We start from the raw sequence: 17,891 nt of genomic DNA on the forward strand, positions 1-17,891 counted from the left end.
CAGCAGAAAAAACTGGGCTGGAGACACAATCATCAGCACTTGAGTGACGACTGAAGCCATAGGAATAAATTACATTAGTCAAAGAGAACATGCTGTGAAAAAAAAGTGTTAGATTGTGAGAGCGTGGTCCTGCTAACACCAAGGGCATGCATTTGGATCCCTGTACAGGCCAGCTGCCAAAAAGAACCCCAAACCAAAAACAACAACAAGAAAAAACCCAGAAAACAAACAAAGTGTTAGAGATCTTTACCAGAAACCTACCCTGCAAACTGGTTGAGATGAGTTCACATCACAATGAACAAATTGAATGAAAGGAAGGTGAAGTAGAGAGGGGAGGAAAGAAAACAACTCTTTCAAGAAGCTTGAAGGAAAGTGAAGAAAACTAGGTGGAAATCAGGTGGTAGCCAAAGGGAGCTTTGAGGGTGACTAGTCAGGGAAATGTTTTCTTTCAAAATATGAGAAAAGCAAGAACATTCAAGTGCTAACAGAAGGAGCCATTAAGAGGAGAGGTTTTAAAAGACAGTTGAAAAGAGTAACTAATAGGTGAGGTTACAGTGGAAAGTGGAAGGGATTGAGATCCAAAATATACATGACAAGATTAGGCATAGACAGGAGAAGGGATCTCTTAAAGAAACGAAAGCAAAAGTCAAGGCAAAAAGACAAGTGCAAGACAAAGAAAGTTGACAGTTTTCTTGCAATAGTCTTTATATGCAAATAGATAGGGGAGTCACCTGCTAAGGATGAGATGGGATGGAGATGAGTTAGGAGTTAAGGCTCGGTGGGAGTACCAAGGAAGCCCAGCTGAAACACGAGATATAAATTTCCATGATTGCATAATTGTTTTCCCCAAAAGCTCAGCAGGCATGGTGCAGGAGCAAAGGACAGGTTGTCAGTACTATTACAGAGGGTAAAATGAAGAGGTCTGGGAGAAAGAAGGACGAAGGGTAGTATGGTACTGAAGGCTCTCAAGTATTTTCCTCAACATCATCAATTCTAAAGACATCTTTTACTTCTATCTCAAGTATTTATTTACAAGGAGAAAAAAAAAAAAAAAAAGAAAAACTAGGTCTTCTTAAAAATAATTCCTTGGCTCTGAGTGTAGCTGCTCTCTGATGAAATTATTTTAACTAAATTTTATTTTTGGTCTTTGGATTACTTTGTAAACAGGGCCATCCTAAATCTGGATGGCAAATGCTAGTTTTATACTTAATCTAGGGCAAAAGAGATTGTGTAATTTATTATATTCAAATAAACTATTAAAGTACTGAAGTTAGCCTAAGTATACTTCTCCGATACTTTTACCATAAACCAAATGACAGGAGATTTATCACTCCACAAAATAAAAAAATATCCAGCACAATATTACCAATGAGAAAAAAAAAAATCAGTGAAAGGGGGGATTACCTTGTCTTTCGACTGTCCTTGTCGAGCAATTGCATCATATTTAATTTTTCCTTCAGGATCTACCTGAATGGCCAGTGCATTCGACATTTTTTTCTTTCGTCCCATATCCAGGGGATACTGGGCCACATGGATCTCTGGAAAAGCACCTCCATCTCCAAAATCCTACATAAAAAAAGGAAAGAGAAGAAAAGAAAAAAGAAGAAAGGAGGAAGGGAGGAAAAAAAAGAATAATAATAATTTGAGATTCAAGATATATCCATTCTTTCAACAAATAATTATTGAATCTTTAGTATGCTAGATGCTAGAGATACGGCAGTCAACAAAACAGAGGTCTCTGATATTGTGGAGTTTACATTCCAGTGGGAAAAGATATAAAAAACCACATTCTTTGGCTTATGGTAAGTGCTGTGAAGGTAATACAGGGACTCAGAAGAGGGGCTACTTTCAATAGCATGGTTGGGACCGCCTTTGTGAAGTAGTAACATGTGAGCTAAAGCCTGAATGACGAGAAAACAGTCATGGGAAGATCTGAAGGAAGCATTTTCTAGGCAGAGCAAATAGTAAGTCTGAAGGCCCTGCTGCCAGAATGAGCTTGGCATATTCTGGGAAACAAGAGGCCAGTGGGCTAATAACTTATTGACGACAGGGGAGCAGACATGTAGGTTGCAGGGACAGACAAACACCAGATCATAAAGGAGCTTCTAGGCATAGCAAGAACTTAGGATTTTACATAGTGGCCAGAACAAACTAAGCAAAATGTTTAGGACAAGGCAAAGATTATGTGAGAAGCAAATACAGTAAATAGAATAGGAAGGGCCGAGAAATGAGTTTACCACATTTCTACTAGTGAGTATGTACAATTATTTAGGAGAGAGAACTAAGACTTCTAAAGTAGAACAAGCTAAAGTCTGTGAATAAAGTTTAATATTAAAAAAAGGCATATCATCAAATGGGAAAATCAATTTTTAAAAAGTTTTTAAAAATTTAGTAATATTTACTTAGTACCTTATAATTTACAAAATATAATTCACACTTAAATTATCTCATTTAATTCTTATAACTCTTCAACATCCTCATATTTTCATATGGAAAAAATTCAGGTTTGGAAAAATTAAGTGATTTTTCCCAAGGTCTCATAGCTAGTATAGGCATCACTTGAACACAGACCTTTTGACTCCAAAAAGCTTTGTTATGTTCTACTACTCTGAAATACCTTTCTTTTAGCTCAAAAGCCAAATCAGTATTACTAAGAAATGATAAGAAAAACATACTAAAATTAATCATTTAGAGGGTGTTTGATGAGAAAAGTCATGAAAATATCCACTTTTACAAGATTTCTTCAAACAATACTCCATTAGATCTAGGACATATGAGTCCCTAGGTACAATATGCTTATTTGGTATGGAGAGCTTTGAAATTTTTGAAAACCAACAGAATAAAGCTGAGAGAGACATTTTCTTGTAAATTAGGCAGAAACACTTAAAGCATTCCTAAGAAAAGTGCTTCCTGTAACCAGGCCATCAATCTGACACATGCTCAGATATGCTAGAGTTCTTCAACTATAATAAGCACTTCAGAACTGTAGATCCAGCATTATGTGGTCATTAAGCTTGCCACAAAATCATAGCTTTTACTTTGAAAACTAGAATAAAATGCCTTCTTCCACAGAACATTCACTCCCCTCCCGCAGCATCTATGGCATTTCCAGATTAGCTGGCCATTTTGGTTTGATTTTCAAATAAACTGTTCTGTTCCATCAAGATATATGAAACCTTTGATAGTCTAGTAAGATTTTAAAAAGTAGCAACCTAATGTCATAATGCTGAAATGCAAGGATGAGATGTCCATTGTATGTTATTCTTTTTTTTTGTCTTTTTTCGTGACCGGCTCTCAGCCAGTGAGTGCACCAGCCATTCGTATATAGGATCCGAACCCGCGGCGGGAGCGTCGCCGCGCTCCCAGCACCGCACTCTCCCGAGGGCGCCACAGGCTCGGCCCATTGTATGTTGTTATGATGCCTGCCACCCACATTCTGTAATCTATTGAAAGGCCAAAGAATACCTATAATCTCTCAAAAGAGACACTCAACTCCTCTATTAGATAATGCCAATCACCACCTTTTTGCCGCAGATAAGAGGACATTACAGCACTCTTGATGATCTTTATTTTGCTCTGTTTCTCACAAATTACCCTATCAGACAGGAAAAAAGCAACAAAAAAATCCCTTAATAATTATAGTAAGACTGGTCTTCATATACTAGAATGCATAAGGACCAGAGGAGAGCCGAGAAAAAAAAAAAGACAAGGAATATGTTAGGACAAGATGTGATCTAGTTGGATATCCGTCTTCTAGGCTCTGTAAAGAGTCTGATAGGGAGGAGAATGAAAAATATGGGAGATGGCTTCTTGTACAGTTCTAAGCAATGAGTTTCAATTCAATGAATACTGTGACCACTACTTAGAGGCATATAAAAAAAGGCATGAGCCTTTCATGTTTGTAAAGTAAAAATCATTATCATATAAGGACAGAATATAAGCAAGTGATAAAGCAAAAATGACTGAGTGCAAAAAATATTATAGGCCCTTCGGATTTTTAATAGGGCAGGTACATTCCATGGGATATGGAGGAGGAAAATTTGCTGTAGTCAGAATGAATATTGGGAGGAGAAGAAACAGGTTTGATGACAGTTGAGGAGGTCTTGTGGAGTAGGTCTTGGGAAGGCAAAATATTTAAGTCTCAATTGTTAGCTTTTCTTTCTAGATAAGAAAGGCGGGCAAGCATGGGAAGGCTGCCCTGTAAGTAGGGAAAGGAATATGTGTTGAACTGATGTACAGGATCCTGAGTAATTAGGAGATTAGGTGCTGCCAAGGCAGTTTGTTCTTTGTGAACAAGCTAGAGATAGAAAGGATCATTCCAGATTCTTCCTTCTCTCTCATTGCTTCCAAATCAACCATCAAATTTTGTCTCTTATACCTCCTAAAAATGTATCTAATCTGCATATCAGTCATGTATTAACATTCTCAAACTGAAGATAAGAAAACAGATGAAGAGAAAGAAATCAAAGGAAATGCTACTGGAATTTTCTCTGGAGGAAGGTTTTTTTCTTCAGGGTTATGTGGTATTATTAGGGGGAAGGGAAGTCCGAACATGAAATCCACTTACTTTTATCACTCTTATTTTTATCTCTTACTTTCCCATTATTTTCCATATGCTATAATCTCTGGATTTATAAAAGGTATGCTAGTTTCTTTTGTACATGTTTAAAAGTTTGATATAAAAAGACACAAAATGGTACAATTCTCTAGTGATCACAAAGCAGTGATAATAGGCAAGAAGAAAAAGATAAATCTAAGAGAAATATATGTCTTGAGAGCACACAACCAGAATTCCCATCACACTGACATTCATAATCAGAGGTTCTAAGGGCCAGCCCATGGATCACTTGAGAGAGTGCGGTGCTGAGAACACCAAGCCAAGGGTTAAGATCCCCTCACCGGTCATCTTTAAAAAAAAAAAAAATAATAATAATCAGAGGTTCTAGGGTTTAAGTTTATTTTACAAGGGTAATAAGTTTCAGCACAGTTAATAAATCCAACTGAAGATCCATATTTACCTCTAATAACCGAGGTATCCAGCCTTTCCGGTACCCGTAGGGGGGAGGTTCTCTTCGGGATGAGACCAGTGAGGTCTGCCGTGATCTCTGAGATCTTGCCTTTTCTTCAGCCTCAAGCTGGTCCTGAGATAGCTGAGTAGGTGCAGGTAAAAAGCTAAAAGCAAAGATAATAGAAGCCAGAATTACAAAAATATTCTTACATTTAATTTGACTAAACATTCTCGATTACCCAGGGGCCAACTGTCCAGTATATGGTTTTCTAAGTATCCTTGCTATTCTTATACTCCTTATTTTTAACTATTTATTCTTATGCTCCTTACTTTTGACTATTTTAATATCAATATAAAAGAACAAGAATTAGAACTGAATGTAAGAGGTGATACAAGAAAGAAAACACGAGTTGCATATATAAGTGCATTTTCCAAAGGGTATTTACTTTACAATGAAATTGAAATCTTAAGCCAGGGAGACTGCTGGCATGGAGCCGGCGCGGGCCCGGCAGGGCTGTCCCTGCTTGTCTCACTCGAGTCCCTGTGGACCTGCGCTAGGATTCCGCTTTTCATGGCGAGGCCCTGGCAGTGCCCCAGGAGCTCCTGTGGCCGTTGCACCTGAACACATGCGCCCTGAGCGGCCCACACCGTCGCTGGTTTTGCTGTGGGGCTGGACTCCTGAGAGAACGGATGCGGGAGGTGTTGAGTGCTAGCTCCTTCCTTCAGGGAACTTCGGGGTGCTGCTCCCCAGGAACCATTCGGACTCGCTCACTTCATAGAGAAAAACAAAAGGTGACTGTGTGCATTCGAAGAAAAAGACGGTGAGGAGGACGGGCTCAGCTGTCGACACGCCTGTCCAGGAGGAGAGTCCAGTAGCCACTGAGGATGGTGGACTTCTTGGAGGAGGGGATGTTTGCAGAAGCCCATGCAGCAATACCCGATGGGGAAAGAGGAGCATTTGCGGCTCAGGAATCAGAGTTGGGGATGCTTGAAAGGAATGCTGTGATAGCCCAGCTGACTCAGCCTCAGCAGGGAGGACAGACTGGGCTGTGGCTGCAGCTACAGGAGGTCTGGTGTCCTCATCACAGCAGGGAGCACAGCTGGGCTTAAGCCAGCTGTTGAAGTACAGAAAATTCTAAAGCATCCGTTTAGTGTAGTTCTTCACTTCTTCTCCCCACCCCACCTGTACTGCTTTAAGTCTGAGGTTTGGTGTTTAATAAGAACATTGGTTTTGGTTTCTGGTCAAGATGGCAGAATAGACGGTCCCCAGCGTCACTCTCTCCCACAAATCAGCTAATTTACAACTATGAAAAAGCAACGACAGCTAAGCTGGGGCCACTAGAGCTCAGGGGAAGAGGAAGAGAGACTTGCAGAGTGTATGAAGGCAAGAGAAGCCACAATGAGAGAAAGAAAAAACTGCTCCAACCGACCACTTTGAATCCCAGCTGCTTCCAGGCTGGAGCTGCTGAGTGCAAGGAGCAGGAACTGGCAAAAGACACAGCTGTGCCCTTAGGACTAAGTTGCTTCGAGGTGGAAGGGGAGAGGAAGGCCTCGGTGGCCCCCAGGCCGGCAAGACCACTAACAGGGTTCCCGTGGATCCACATAGGAGTGAGGAGCCACAACAACTGAAAAAAAGGAGCCACTCAGAGGCCAGTGAGTCATCACAAGGGACCGGAGCATAACCTGTCCGATGTGAAGTATTTGGATTGTGGGCGGTGGGGGAGATGGGCCCACTGGAGGAACACTGGGGCACAGCAAGGACAGCTGATCTGCCCCCCAATCAGCATAGGACCACTCAGAGGAGACTGGTCAGGAATATAGAATTGCATGGGGTGCAGTTTGATGAAAAGATTCAGGCCCAGACCAGAGTTTCTACACAAACCAGGTGCACCAGATTTCTCTAGACCAGGAAGTACCTATAAAGTCAACCATTAAAACCTGAGCTGCACAAAAAGCCTTCCCTAGGGAATCAGCACAAAGCAGCAATTTAGCTCAACCACACAGCTCAAGTACTGGTCCCCACAGGAAGTTCCCCCATTTTAGAAGTAAGCAAAGGACGACAACAAATTAGTTCCAGTACATAGTTTAAATGGTGGGAACAGCAAATAATCCAACACAGAACTGAAAGATAAAACAAATTACCCACAACCAGAAACAAAGTTTGGTATTAACTAGTAAAGGTATCATTTCACCAAAGAACACCTATAACACCTAGAAGGACCAGAAGTCCTCTGGGCTACCAAGCCAGAAACAGGGGAGAGCCAAGGGCCTCAGCTAAGACCCCAACACCTGCAACCAGGTGGGGGCTGAGGGCCTTGGCCACACTGCCCCCTAACATGCACAACCAGCCCAGTGACAACCAGCAAGGCACCACAGGAAGCGCCCTGGGCTCTTCTGAGCCAGGGCACTGGGGAGCCTCAGGCCTCAGCCACTCCCCCCGATACCCATAGCCAGCTCAGTGACAACCATCGAGCTGCCACAGGAAGTGCCCTGGGCTCTCCTGAGCTGGGGCAGTCGGGGGCTGAGGGCCTTGGCCACGCCCCACTGACATGCACAACCAGCCCGGTGACAACCAACGGGCTGCTGCAGGAAGTGCCCCATGGCCTTGGCCACCCCCTGCCCCCGACACTTGCAACCAGCCCAGAGATAGTCACCAAGGCACAGCAAGAAGGATCCCGGGTTCCCAAGTTGGGGTGGTGGGGGGTGAGGGCTTTTGCCACATCCCCCTGACATCTACACCCAGCCCAGCAATGATCACACCTCTGCTGGAAGCCCCCCCAGTCACCCCTGTGGGAATGAGGGGGGTGCCAAAGGCCTCAATCCTGCCCCTCCTCCTCCCTTCTTCTATCACATTTCCTTCCCCTTTTCCCTCTTCTCCTCCCTCCCAACTGCTCTGCAACATCATAGAATATAAAAAAATAAATAAATAAAATAAATAAATAAATAAATCTTAAGAGGTCAAAGAATCACGGCAGAAGCCCTAGCTTGGTACTGGTAACACCAAGGTCAAGGGTTCAGATCCCCACAATGGCCAGCTGCAAAAAAAAAAAAAAAAAAAAAAAAAAAAAAAAAAAGTAGAAGCCCTGAAGTTGTAACTTATTATTTAATCAAAGTAACCTTTCTACTAACCATTCTTAACCACTTTTTAAATGTCATACATGTTATCATAGTGATACCCCAAAGTACCACAAAAGGATTCTGGTAGATGTATAATATGTTTAATACAAAAAAATAATTCAGGTTACTTTGTGAGTCTTGGCTAGTAAGCATACTTGAATATTCATTTATCAAAGATATTTATTGATCACTTGGGTGCAGGCACTATGCTGGGTAGGCAATGAGACAAATTGAGAAAGACAGCTTACAGTCCTGCAGGGGAGACAGACAAATAATCACACAAATCCATAATTACAAATTACATTAAATGATGAGGCAAAAGTATAGAGTGTTATGACAGCATGCATCACAGGTATCTAATACTGTCTGGGGAGATCAGATAATGTGATGGCTAAGAGCTCAAAGTTTGAATCCCACCTATGCCATTTACTAACCTGAATAAATTACTTATCTCTCTGAACCTGTTTTCTAATCTGTAATGACAGATTATGAGAGTATCTACCTTTCAAGGTTCTTTGTTTTTGTTTTTGTGGCTAGCCAGTGCAGGATCTGAACCCTTCACCTTGGTGTTATCAGCATCGTGTTCTAACCAAGTGAGCTAACTAACCAGCCCATGGTTCTTATAAGTATTAAATAAAAAAATCCATGAACCAGTAGGCACAATGTCTATATACATACTGTTCAATACGTGTTGCATAAACGTTTGATTATTTGGAGCTGTTCCATGATTTCCCCAAGTTTGGGTTGGGTGCCTCCCATCTATGCTCCCACCAGACCCTCTACACACCACTCCTAGTACATTTATCTTATTGTATTGCAATCATCTATTCATTTACCCATCCTTCTTTCACTAGACGGTGAGCAACTTGAGGGCAGGAATCAGGGCTTCTGCTGCTTTCATACCTAACTCTTCAGGCATTGTCTAGAACAGCAGGGGCTCCTTAAATGTTCGCAGAAGAAATGAATTCACTCTACCCTTCACACTCACCATCTTTATGACAGCCTTCTTGCCTGTTCTTAAACAAGCCATCTCGGGATGTTTACATTTGCTATTCCCTCTACCATAAAATATACTATTTATGAAGAACATTTTTCCTAAGCTTTTATAGAAAACTCTGTCCCAGATCTTTTAGCGGCTTCCATCTTAGCATTCATGTCTCTGCTCAATCACACCGACCTAGAGCTGTTTTCTGACCACTTGTCGAAAATAGCCACTCAACCCAAAACTCTCTAATCCTTATTTTATTCCTAGCATATACTACCTGAAATTGCATTACTGAATTTTTTTTTTCCTGATTTGTTTTACTCATACATAAGTTTGTCTGTCTTACTAGCATGTAAGCTCCATGAGGACAGGGAGTGTAAAAAAACAGGAAAAATGAACTCAGTTTCTCTTACTATCTCACTCAACAATCAACACAGCACACAACATTTCTGACACCAGATGTGTGACAACACCAAGCAAGTAATCAATTCTCCGGATTCTCTGATGGACACCAAGGGGAGTCCTCTAATTCAATTCTGATGCTATCTATCTGAAGACAGTGTCAGATCCCACAGCTTAAGGGCTCAATCCCACAAGACTGTCCCACTTGAGATGCCAATCTCAAGTCGAGCCCACCCATACTTCTGACCTACGGGCTAAAACGGGTCCTCCCACCACCCCCTACCTGGGTGTGATTAATTTGCTAAGATGGCTCACAGAACTCATGGAAAGTTACATTTTCTGGTTTACCATAAAGGATATTACAAAGGATACCAATGAATACCATATGGAAGCTATGTAGTCCCCAAGTCTGACCATGAAAAGATTGCATTCTGCTATTGCAATTTTAAGCACATGACACCCATGACATCCCTGGTATTTTTCCTGTGTGCCTATTTCTAATTCCACCTTTTCCACAAAAGCCTTCCCTCATAACTCTACTAGTCTATGTCTCTCAGTGCATCACATGGGGCGGGGGGAGGGGCTCAAATGTTTGCTGCCTATAACATTTATTAAAGGAAACTCTCCATACAGCTCATTCCATTAATTCTTTTTGCACTAAGGTTAGTACTACACAAAAAACAACACAAAGTGGTTATCCACCTGTTTTGTATCTGTATGCCTTATATTGATCTTCCCTGAAGCCAAAGACAGTCAGGTTTCCTAGGTATACACAATCCCTAGGATAGACCAAGGCACCGAACAGAAAATTTTTCTGATTAAAACAAAAAATCCTGATTCATACTCTCATCAGCCAGGAAAATTATGGATGAGGAGAATGAAGTGTGTTAAAAGGGCTCAAGCTGATGTCCTAAAATGATTACTTTCTTTACAACCTTTTTTTAACACTAGACTTTTCCTGCTGAGTTCTCACCGTAAGTTTTCCTACTTAGATGGGGCAGCAAGGTCGCGAGCCAATTGGAGTTATGTAACTTCTTCGGGTCTCCCACTTAAATCATCTTAAAGGCAGGGAGCACTTTACAGACGGTTACCAGGGCAACCGAGTACAGCAAAAATCTGAGGTGGTTCTATCGACGGAAGACATTCTAAGGTCCAAAGTTAAAGTGCAGAGCAGCAGCGCAAATGAGTGGACAGCGGCCACTACTGTGACTAATTTAAAACCTCTGTTCAGCACCGGGTCCCCTTTTTCAGGAATCCTCGTTTCGGGAAACGGAATGGACAGGGAAAGGAAAGAGACCACCGCAGACGAACGGCGGAAGTCGCGCAAGTCGCCTCCCGGGGCTTCACCCCGCCGGGTCCAAGCAGCCGCGGCCCTAAGACAGCGCTGTCCACACCCCAGGAGGCTTAAGCGAAAAACACGTGCGACGACGCAGCGTTTGAGGCCACGTCGCGGCTTTCGGCCCTAGCGTGAGGGCGACCCAACCCGGGCAGCCGCTCAGGAAAGACCCCAGCCTTAGCGAGGCCTAGTCGCCGCGGCGGCCGGCGGGAGGGCCTAGCCATGGTCTCGGCCCAAGTCACGCTGTGGCCCGGGCCAAGTCACTGCCCGAAGAGCGAGGGCAGAGAAATGAAAAAGGTGGATCCTCCCAGACCCTTCCGTATTGAGGACCGGAATCCACAACCCACCTGGTGAGCGCCATCTTCTTCCGCTTCTTCCAGCGCGAGCGACAGCACAGCGGGGCGGGTCTTTTCTGGCGACCAGCGGCGGAAAGGAAGCGGCTCGCGACGCGCGGGCGCCCGAGCTGAAAGGCCTTCTGGGACTTGTAGTTCCAGGAACGCGGGGCCAATTCGGTTCTGCTCTGACCAGACCGTGTTCTGTCCTTTGGCAGCTGGCTGGTGCAGGGACCCCGATGCTCGACCTCACTGTTGTCAGCCCCGCGCTCGGACCGACTGAGTAACGGGCCAGACTCAGACCGAGCTTTTATCATGGGATAATCGCATCAGCTAAGAGCAAACGCATAACTCAATCAGTCAAATAACGTCACATGATAGGGCGTTCCCTAGGCAAAACAACAAAGTTGGAGATGCCTTTTAAGCCGCTTAATTTTATTACCCATTCAGTCCCTCTGCCCTAGTAGGGGTCCTAAGTCCAAAAGCCTTCCTTGGACAGTAACTTTGAGTGAAGGGGTGATGGGTGTTTTAAAACAACAGGAAAATGTGAGACTGGCGAATGGAGAGTTCTTGGAGGCTCTGAATGCATTCAAACTGTTGACCTAAAAAAAGATGTTGAGGCCAAAAATATACAGCAAGGAGTTTGTGTGTATACTCATATGAGGAAATGCAGTCGCTGAAGACACACAGCCAAGTTGCCTTGGAATGCGCATCAAAGGAGGTCCGCAGAATACAGCATTTTGTAATCACACAAAAGGGAGAGGATCAATGCGGAGATTACAGGACAGCCCCCCCAATCATTACATCAGTTTTTCTACTGATTGTACATAACGTATAGATTTGGGATTGTTAGTAGGAGCTGTGGATTGAATCGTGTCCCACAAAGTCCATGTATTAGAAACCTAACCTCCACTGTGACAGTGTTAACAGGGTGGGTGTGGGGAAAATAGGATAATTAAGTCAGACTCCCTGGCTCAGGTCTGGTTATTTCTTTGTAAACAAGTTGTGTGGGTGGAGTTAGTGCCCATGTGCACCCATGTATCTTTCTAGTTTGTTGCTTGTGTGTGTTCTAAAGTTTGTGAAGCAGAGCTGGCCAGCAGAGCTCTTGTCTAAAAATAGAGCACCTTTACTCTGCTGGCAGCTGCTCAGTTTTTCCTTGGATTTTGCTGGTAACAGTTGAGTTTCTGAGTTTCTCTGTGTACTGCTTAGCTATTAGATGTGTGTGTGCTGAATAAAGACTATTCTTTCTTCACCTACGGCTCCAAGGACCTTTTTACTGTTACCTAGCTCACAGACCTGTGTGTGAAGGGTTTGTGAAAGGGCTCAAGGGGTCTGTGAGCACCAGAGACCCAGCCGTAGCGCTACAGTGGGAAATCCTATTATGGTAATTGAAAGGCAGGGCCTTGAAGAGGTGATTGGATTGTGAGGACTCTATCCTGGTAAAAGGATTGATCCATTTTGGAATAATGGGGTTCTGGTGGCTCTAAAAGGAGGATGAATGAGGTTATTCTCTCTCTGCTCAAGCCATCCATCATCTCAAAATATGATCCCTGCGTTGTTGACGTTGATGAAGTGAGCAGGACTGAAGCCAGGTTGGGACCTAAAATCACATGCACTGTAGGCAAATTTTAAAAAGACACAGTTTTTTTTCTTGGCATGCATTTCTCCAAGTTCCCTTTTCCCTTGGTTATTTGATCCTTTGCACCTTGGTTTTGGGGCAAGGTGACATTATTTACATGAATGTAAAGTTGTTTCCAAGCCAGCCTGGAGCTGAAGACTTGCAACCAGGCATGTACTATCTAGCAGGACCCTGAGATAAGGATGGGAGCAGAACCAGATGGAGTGTTGGAGATACTTTACGCCTGAGACCTTGCATGAAGCCTCGCGGCTCACGTGCTGCTCCTTCCTGCTTTTCACTTGCCATGTTCCATTCTCTCAGCCCCCTCTTTAAAAATCTCTCAGAAAATCTGAGCCTTTGAGATGGTTTGAATCTGGCCATTCTCCTTCATGTTTACAAGAGAGATGGGTGAGCCCGACATCTCTCACTGATATTCCTGAATAAAAGCTGACTTCCATTTTCACCAACATTTGACTATTGAGTGGTTATTTATTTATTTATAAAATTTTTATTGTATCATAATTGATTATACATATTTTTGAGGTTCAGTGTTGACATATGTTGATCAAATCAATATTACTAGTAAAGGGCCGGCCCGTGGCTCATTCGGTAGAGTGCGGTGCTGATAACACCAAGGCCACGGGTTCGGATCCTATATAGGGATGGCCGGTTTGCTCACTGGCTGAGCATGGTGCTGACAACACCAAGCCAAGGGTTGAGATCCCCTTACCGGTCATCTTTAAAAAAAAAAAAAAAAAATTACTAGTAAATATATTGTTACAAATTGTTCTTATTCTTTATGCCCCTTGTCCAATCTCTCCCTATCCTCTTCTTCCTCCCCCTCCCACCACTGATAACCCTAGATTTCTTTTCTCCCTCTGAAAGAGTAATGGTTACTCTGTTGATTTGTTGCCTAGATGATCTGTCCAATGCTGAGAGGTGTGTTCAGGTCCCCCAGTGTTATCGTAGAGCAGATGCTTCTTCTGTCACTCTGGAATGGGCTTTGTGGAGAGAGGCATCTTCTTCTTTTCTTTGGTCTCCTCTTGTGACTCTCCTTGTGTCAGTGCACTCCAGGGGCTGGTGGACCATCTGCGTGGTGGTTGTGGCATCTAGCCACTTTTGCAGCAGCTATGGTTGTTGTGGTGGCTGTGGTGGGCCACCCACATGGAGGTGGTGTTTTTGGCATGCTCCTTGGTGCTGGCAGTGTGCCTGCTTGTGTATGGGGGGGGGTGTCCAGTCCCTGGCTCCATGCCTTGGGTTACCAGGTAGACCCCGAGACACTAGTGATGTGCCTGAGTGGTTTGTTTTTGAAAGGGGTCAGGCAGCTGGACCTATGCCCTGTAATGTCGTTTTTTTGTTTGTTTTTTTAATGGCTGGCTGGTAAGGGGATCTGAACCCTTGCCCTTGGTATTTTCAGCACCACCCAAGTGAGCTAACTGGCCAGCCTGTTTATATATTTTTATTTGACTTTAATACCCCCATAGGTAGTTTGCAACATGGATGTTTGCTTTCTTCATGACAGCTGGAACACATCTCTCTTCCACTTCTGCCACCAGTTGGACTAAATGCTCTGCTTTTAAAGGGGTCATGTGATTAGTTCAGTCCCACCTAGATGATCTTTCTGTCTTAAGACCAGCTGTGCTACTGTAGCATAACACAATCAGGGGAGGGATTGCTTATCATAGTCAGGGCTGTAGGGATTATGCAGAGCATGTACTGCGGAGGTGGAGTGGGATAGGGTAAGGAGGAGATCCTGAGGGATATCTTAGAATCCTGCCTACCACAGGATATAAATCAAAAGAAAAACTTTTTGGTAAATTCAGGTTGTATGGAAAATATAGGAAAATGGTCAGGGCCCCTCAGATGTTCAGAATCTTGCCGAGTATTTGCAGTAAATATCCACATGCACCCAGGTGTTCCTTGGTTATTGTCTAATGTAATTGCACATGTGCACCCAGGTGTCCTGGGCTATGGACTTAAGTATAAAGGTCTAATGGCTCTGATACACGGTGCTTCTCAAGATGCTCTGGGAGGCCACTAGGCAGTTGCTTCTACCTTCGAATAAAGCCTAATAATTTTTTACCCACAGCTCCCAGGATCTAGGTAGCTCCTGGACCTGTGTGTGAAGGGTATTATGACCCAGTCTGTACAATGGGCTTGAGGGGTCTGTGAACCCTAGCCCTAGCAATACACAGGATTATTGGCTGGCCAGTTAGCTTTGTTGGTTAGAGCATGGTGTTGGTAACACCAAGGTTAAGGGTTCAGATCCACTTACCACCCAGCTGCCGAAAGAACAAAACAAGTTTATTAATGATAGTGTGTAGTGTAACATGCATAGTCTGGGAATCTAAAGATATGAGTTTTAACTATACCTTCACCACCAATCAATAAGCTGTGTTACCATGGCCAAGTAACTTAATTTCTTTGGGCCCCAATGTTATCAAACTTAAAATACTAATCATGTTACCCACTTTATATACAAACACACATGTGCGTGCACATGAGTGTTCTTCAAAAAGTTCGTGGAAAAAATGGACTTAAGATAATATGAATTCTTCCATGAACTTTTTGAAGTACACTTGAATAATTATTTTATACATAAAAATTATTTTATACTTATTTAAGTATATGTAATTACATGTGTTATATATATAATAGTAATTGTGAGACTTAAATGAGGCAACGTAGGAGGATTTTTTTTTTTTTAAAGATGACTGGTAAGGGGATCTGAACCCACGGCCTTGGTGTTATCAGCACCACACTCTCCCAAGGGAGCCATGGGCCGGCCCCTATGTTTTTATTCAACTCTAAAGTTCTATGTAAATATATTAGTTATTACAGTTCATATTTTGGTTGACAGTGATCTGCTTTAACCTTTGCTTAAGGAATGTATTATTTCAAAAAAAGGAATAAAAGAGGAACGAATTAGAGAAGGTCCCCGAGGTCAAGATCAAGGAGCTTAGAATTAATTCAGCAGGTGATTTGGAGCTGAAGGAGGACTTAAGTAGAGGGCCTGGGTCAAAGAAACAGGCAAGAAAGACAATTCTTAAGGTAAAATGGGTTTCTATGGCAATGAGAGACAAAGGAGGCCACTGAGGACAAGGATAAAATAATTAACATGGGAAATGAGTAAGATGTAGAACAAGACCTGGGATGCAGGATTGAAAGAAAGGGGTGGAGAAGAGCTTTCACAATCTACTCATTTTCCCCAGAGGCATATGTGCAAGGCATTTCCAACAGTCACAGTTGCTGGCTGTCCTTGGGGTGCACAGATAATAGCAACTGACTTTAATAGCAATCTTACCAAAGATTGCAACAAGAAGGCCAATCTACTGCAAAAGTGATATGGTATTATACCAAGGCCAAGTGCTTTGTTGGGTTTTGTGGAGGAAGGGGCCTGGTGTTTGGCTGTGCTGGATCTTTCTTGTCCATCCTTCCCTAATTACCATAGGTAGATAGCTAGTGCAGGCCTGAAAGGATGCTGCTTTATGTTGCAAGAAATAATAAATTCACTCCATTCTTGGAATTCTAGATACAGGGTGAAATCTGTTCTCAAATAACCTAGAGCTTAACTTGATTCCTAATTAGCTGTGGCTGTGTAGCCACAAGTAACATAACTAGTGAGATGGTAGAGTGAAGTAATTAATCACAGATTCTGGAGTCAGCTTTCCTGGGTTCCCCTTCTAGCTTTCTAATTTACTAGACGAGGATCCCGGGTAAGTCACTTAACTTCTCTCTGTCTCAGTTTTCTCACTGCCAAAAAAAAAAAAAAAAAAAAGGAGAAAGTAAGTACTGTATAACCTATTCTCACAAAGTTGTTGGGAGTATTAAATGAGTTAATCATGTAAAGTGTTTGGAACAATGTGCCCATAGAGTAAGCACTCAAAAATAATTATGATTTTCTGGCCTTAATTTAATTGGCCTTAACACAATTTATTAAGCTTCTTGAGCATCTGTAAAGTAAAGCAATTGAACTCAATTTTATTTCTGGTGTATCTTCTGGCTAACATTCTTTTCTCCTATGTGATGTATGTTTGAATTTATTTCAATATCAGTATTTTATGCTCTGATGCCATTATGCTTTAGTTATTGCTGCTTTATAATCATTCTCTGGTAAAAAGTAGAGTTGTCCCACCTCACTGTTCTTTCTTTTTAGATGTCTATCATATGTCCTCCCAATCTTTAAAATTTTTTTTAATCAAAGTATTGGTTTGCATTAAAACATCATTTAAAAGTCTAGATCCAAAGATTACTTAGTAGCTGCAAAAAAAAAAAAAAAAAGTATCTTTACAATGGAGAGATCTGGCTGTCATCACTTTAGCATCACTGATTAGGGAACAATCTGACATTAGGTACTTCCAGTAGGAAATTCCCCAATTTCCTGGTCAAGCCAAGAAATCCAGGGGTTAGAGGAACAAATTAAATGGCATGAGGAAACAATCAGAAAAATCCAGAATGTGAGACATTCTATAAGACAACTGGCTTAGACTCTTCAAAATGTCAGTGTTATAGAATAGATGAAAAGAGACCAAAGAGACATACCAAATACAATGAGTAGACCTTGATTGGATTCTAGTTCAATTGGGGAAAACCATAAAAGATATTTGTGGGACATTTCAGAAATTTGAATATGAACTGATAGTAGACTACATTATGAATTTTTTTTCTAATTTTCTTCAGAATATTAATGACATCATGGTTGCTGTGGATTGAATTGTGTCCCCCAAAGTCCATGTACTAGAAACTTAACCCTCACTGTGACAGTGTTAAGAGGGTAGGAAATTCTATTAGGGTAATTGGAAGGTAGGACCTTGAAGAGGTGATTAGATTGTGAGGACCATGCCCTAGCCAATGAATTAATCCTCTGATGATTTGATGGTGGTCCTGGGTGTGGTTCTGGTGGCTTTAAAAGGAGAGGCAGTGAGGAGATTAGGCTCTTTCTCTCTGCTTCTGCCATTTCGACATGTGATACCCTGCATAGCTGTAGAGTTACCACAAAGAACAAAGCTTTCACCAGATGTGTTCCCTGGGCTTTGGACTTCCCTGCCTCTGGAACTATAAGCAATAAATATTGTTTCTTTACAAATTACCCA

General features: G+C 42.5%; 1 protein-coding gene across 1 annotated transcript in view; it reads right to left on the reverse strand.

The window, feature by feature from the left end:
• Positions 1–11,273, reverse strand: part of SNW1 (SNW domain containing 1) — a 31,997-nt gene extending 20,724 nt beyond the window's left edge. The window contains exons 1-3 of the mRNA XM_063089428.1: positions 11,196–11,273; positions 5,019–5,172; positions 1,405–1,566 (exon numbers count right to left, since the gene is read on the reverse strand). Coding sequence (XP_062945498.1) covers positions 1,405–1,566; positions 5,019–5,172; positions 11,196–11,209 — 330 coding nt within the window. The 5' untranslated portion in view covers positions 11,210–11,273. The remainder of the gene's footprint in view (positions 1–1,404; positions 1,567–5,018; positions 5,173–11,195) is intronic.
• Between the last annotated feature and the right edge of the window lie 6,618 nt (positions 11,274–17,891).

Source organism: Cynocephalus volans, chromosome 3, assembly GCF_027409185.1.
Source record: "Cynocephalus volans isolate mCynVol1 chromosome 3, mCynVol1.pri, whole genome shotgun sequence".
NCBI lineage: Eukaryota > Metazoa > Chordata > Mammalia > Dermoptera > Cynocephalidae > Cynocephalus > Cynocephalus volans.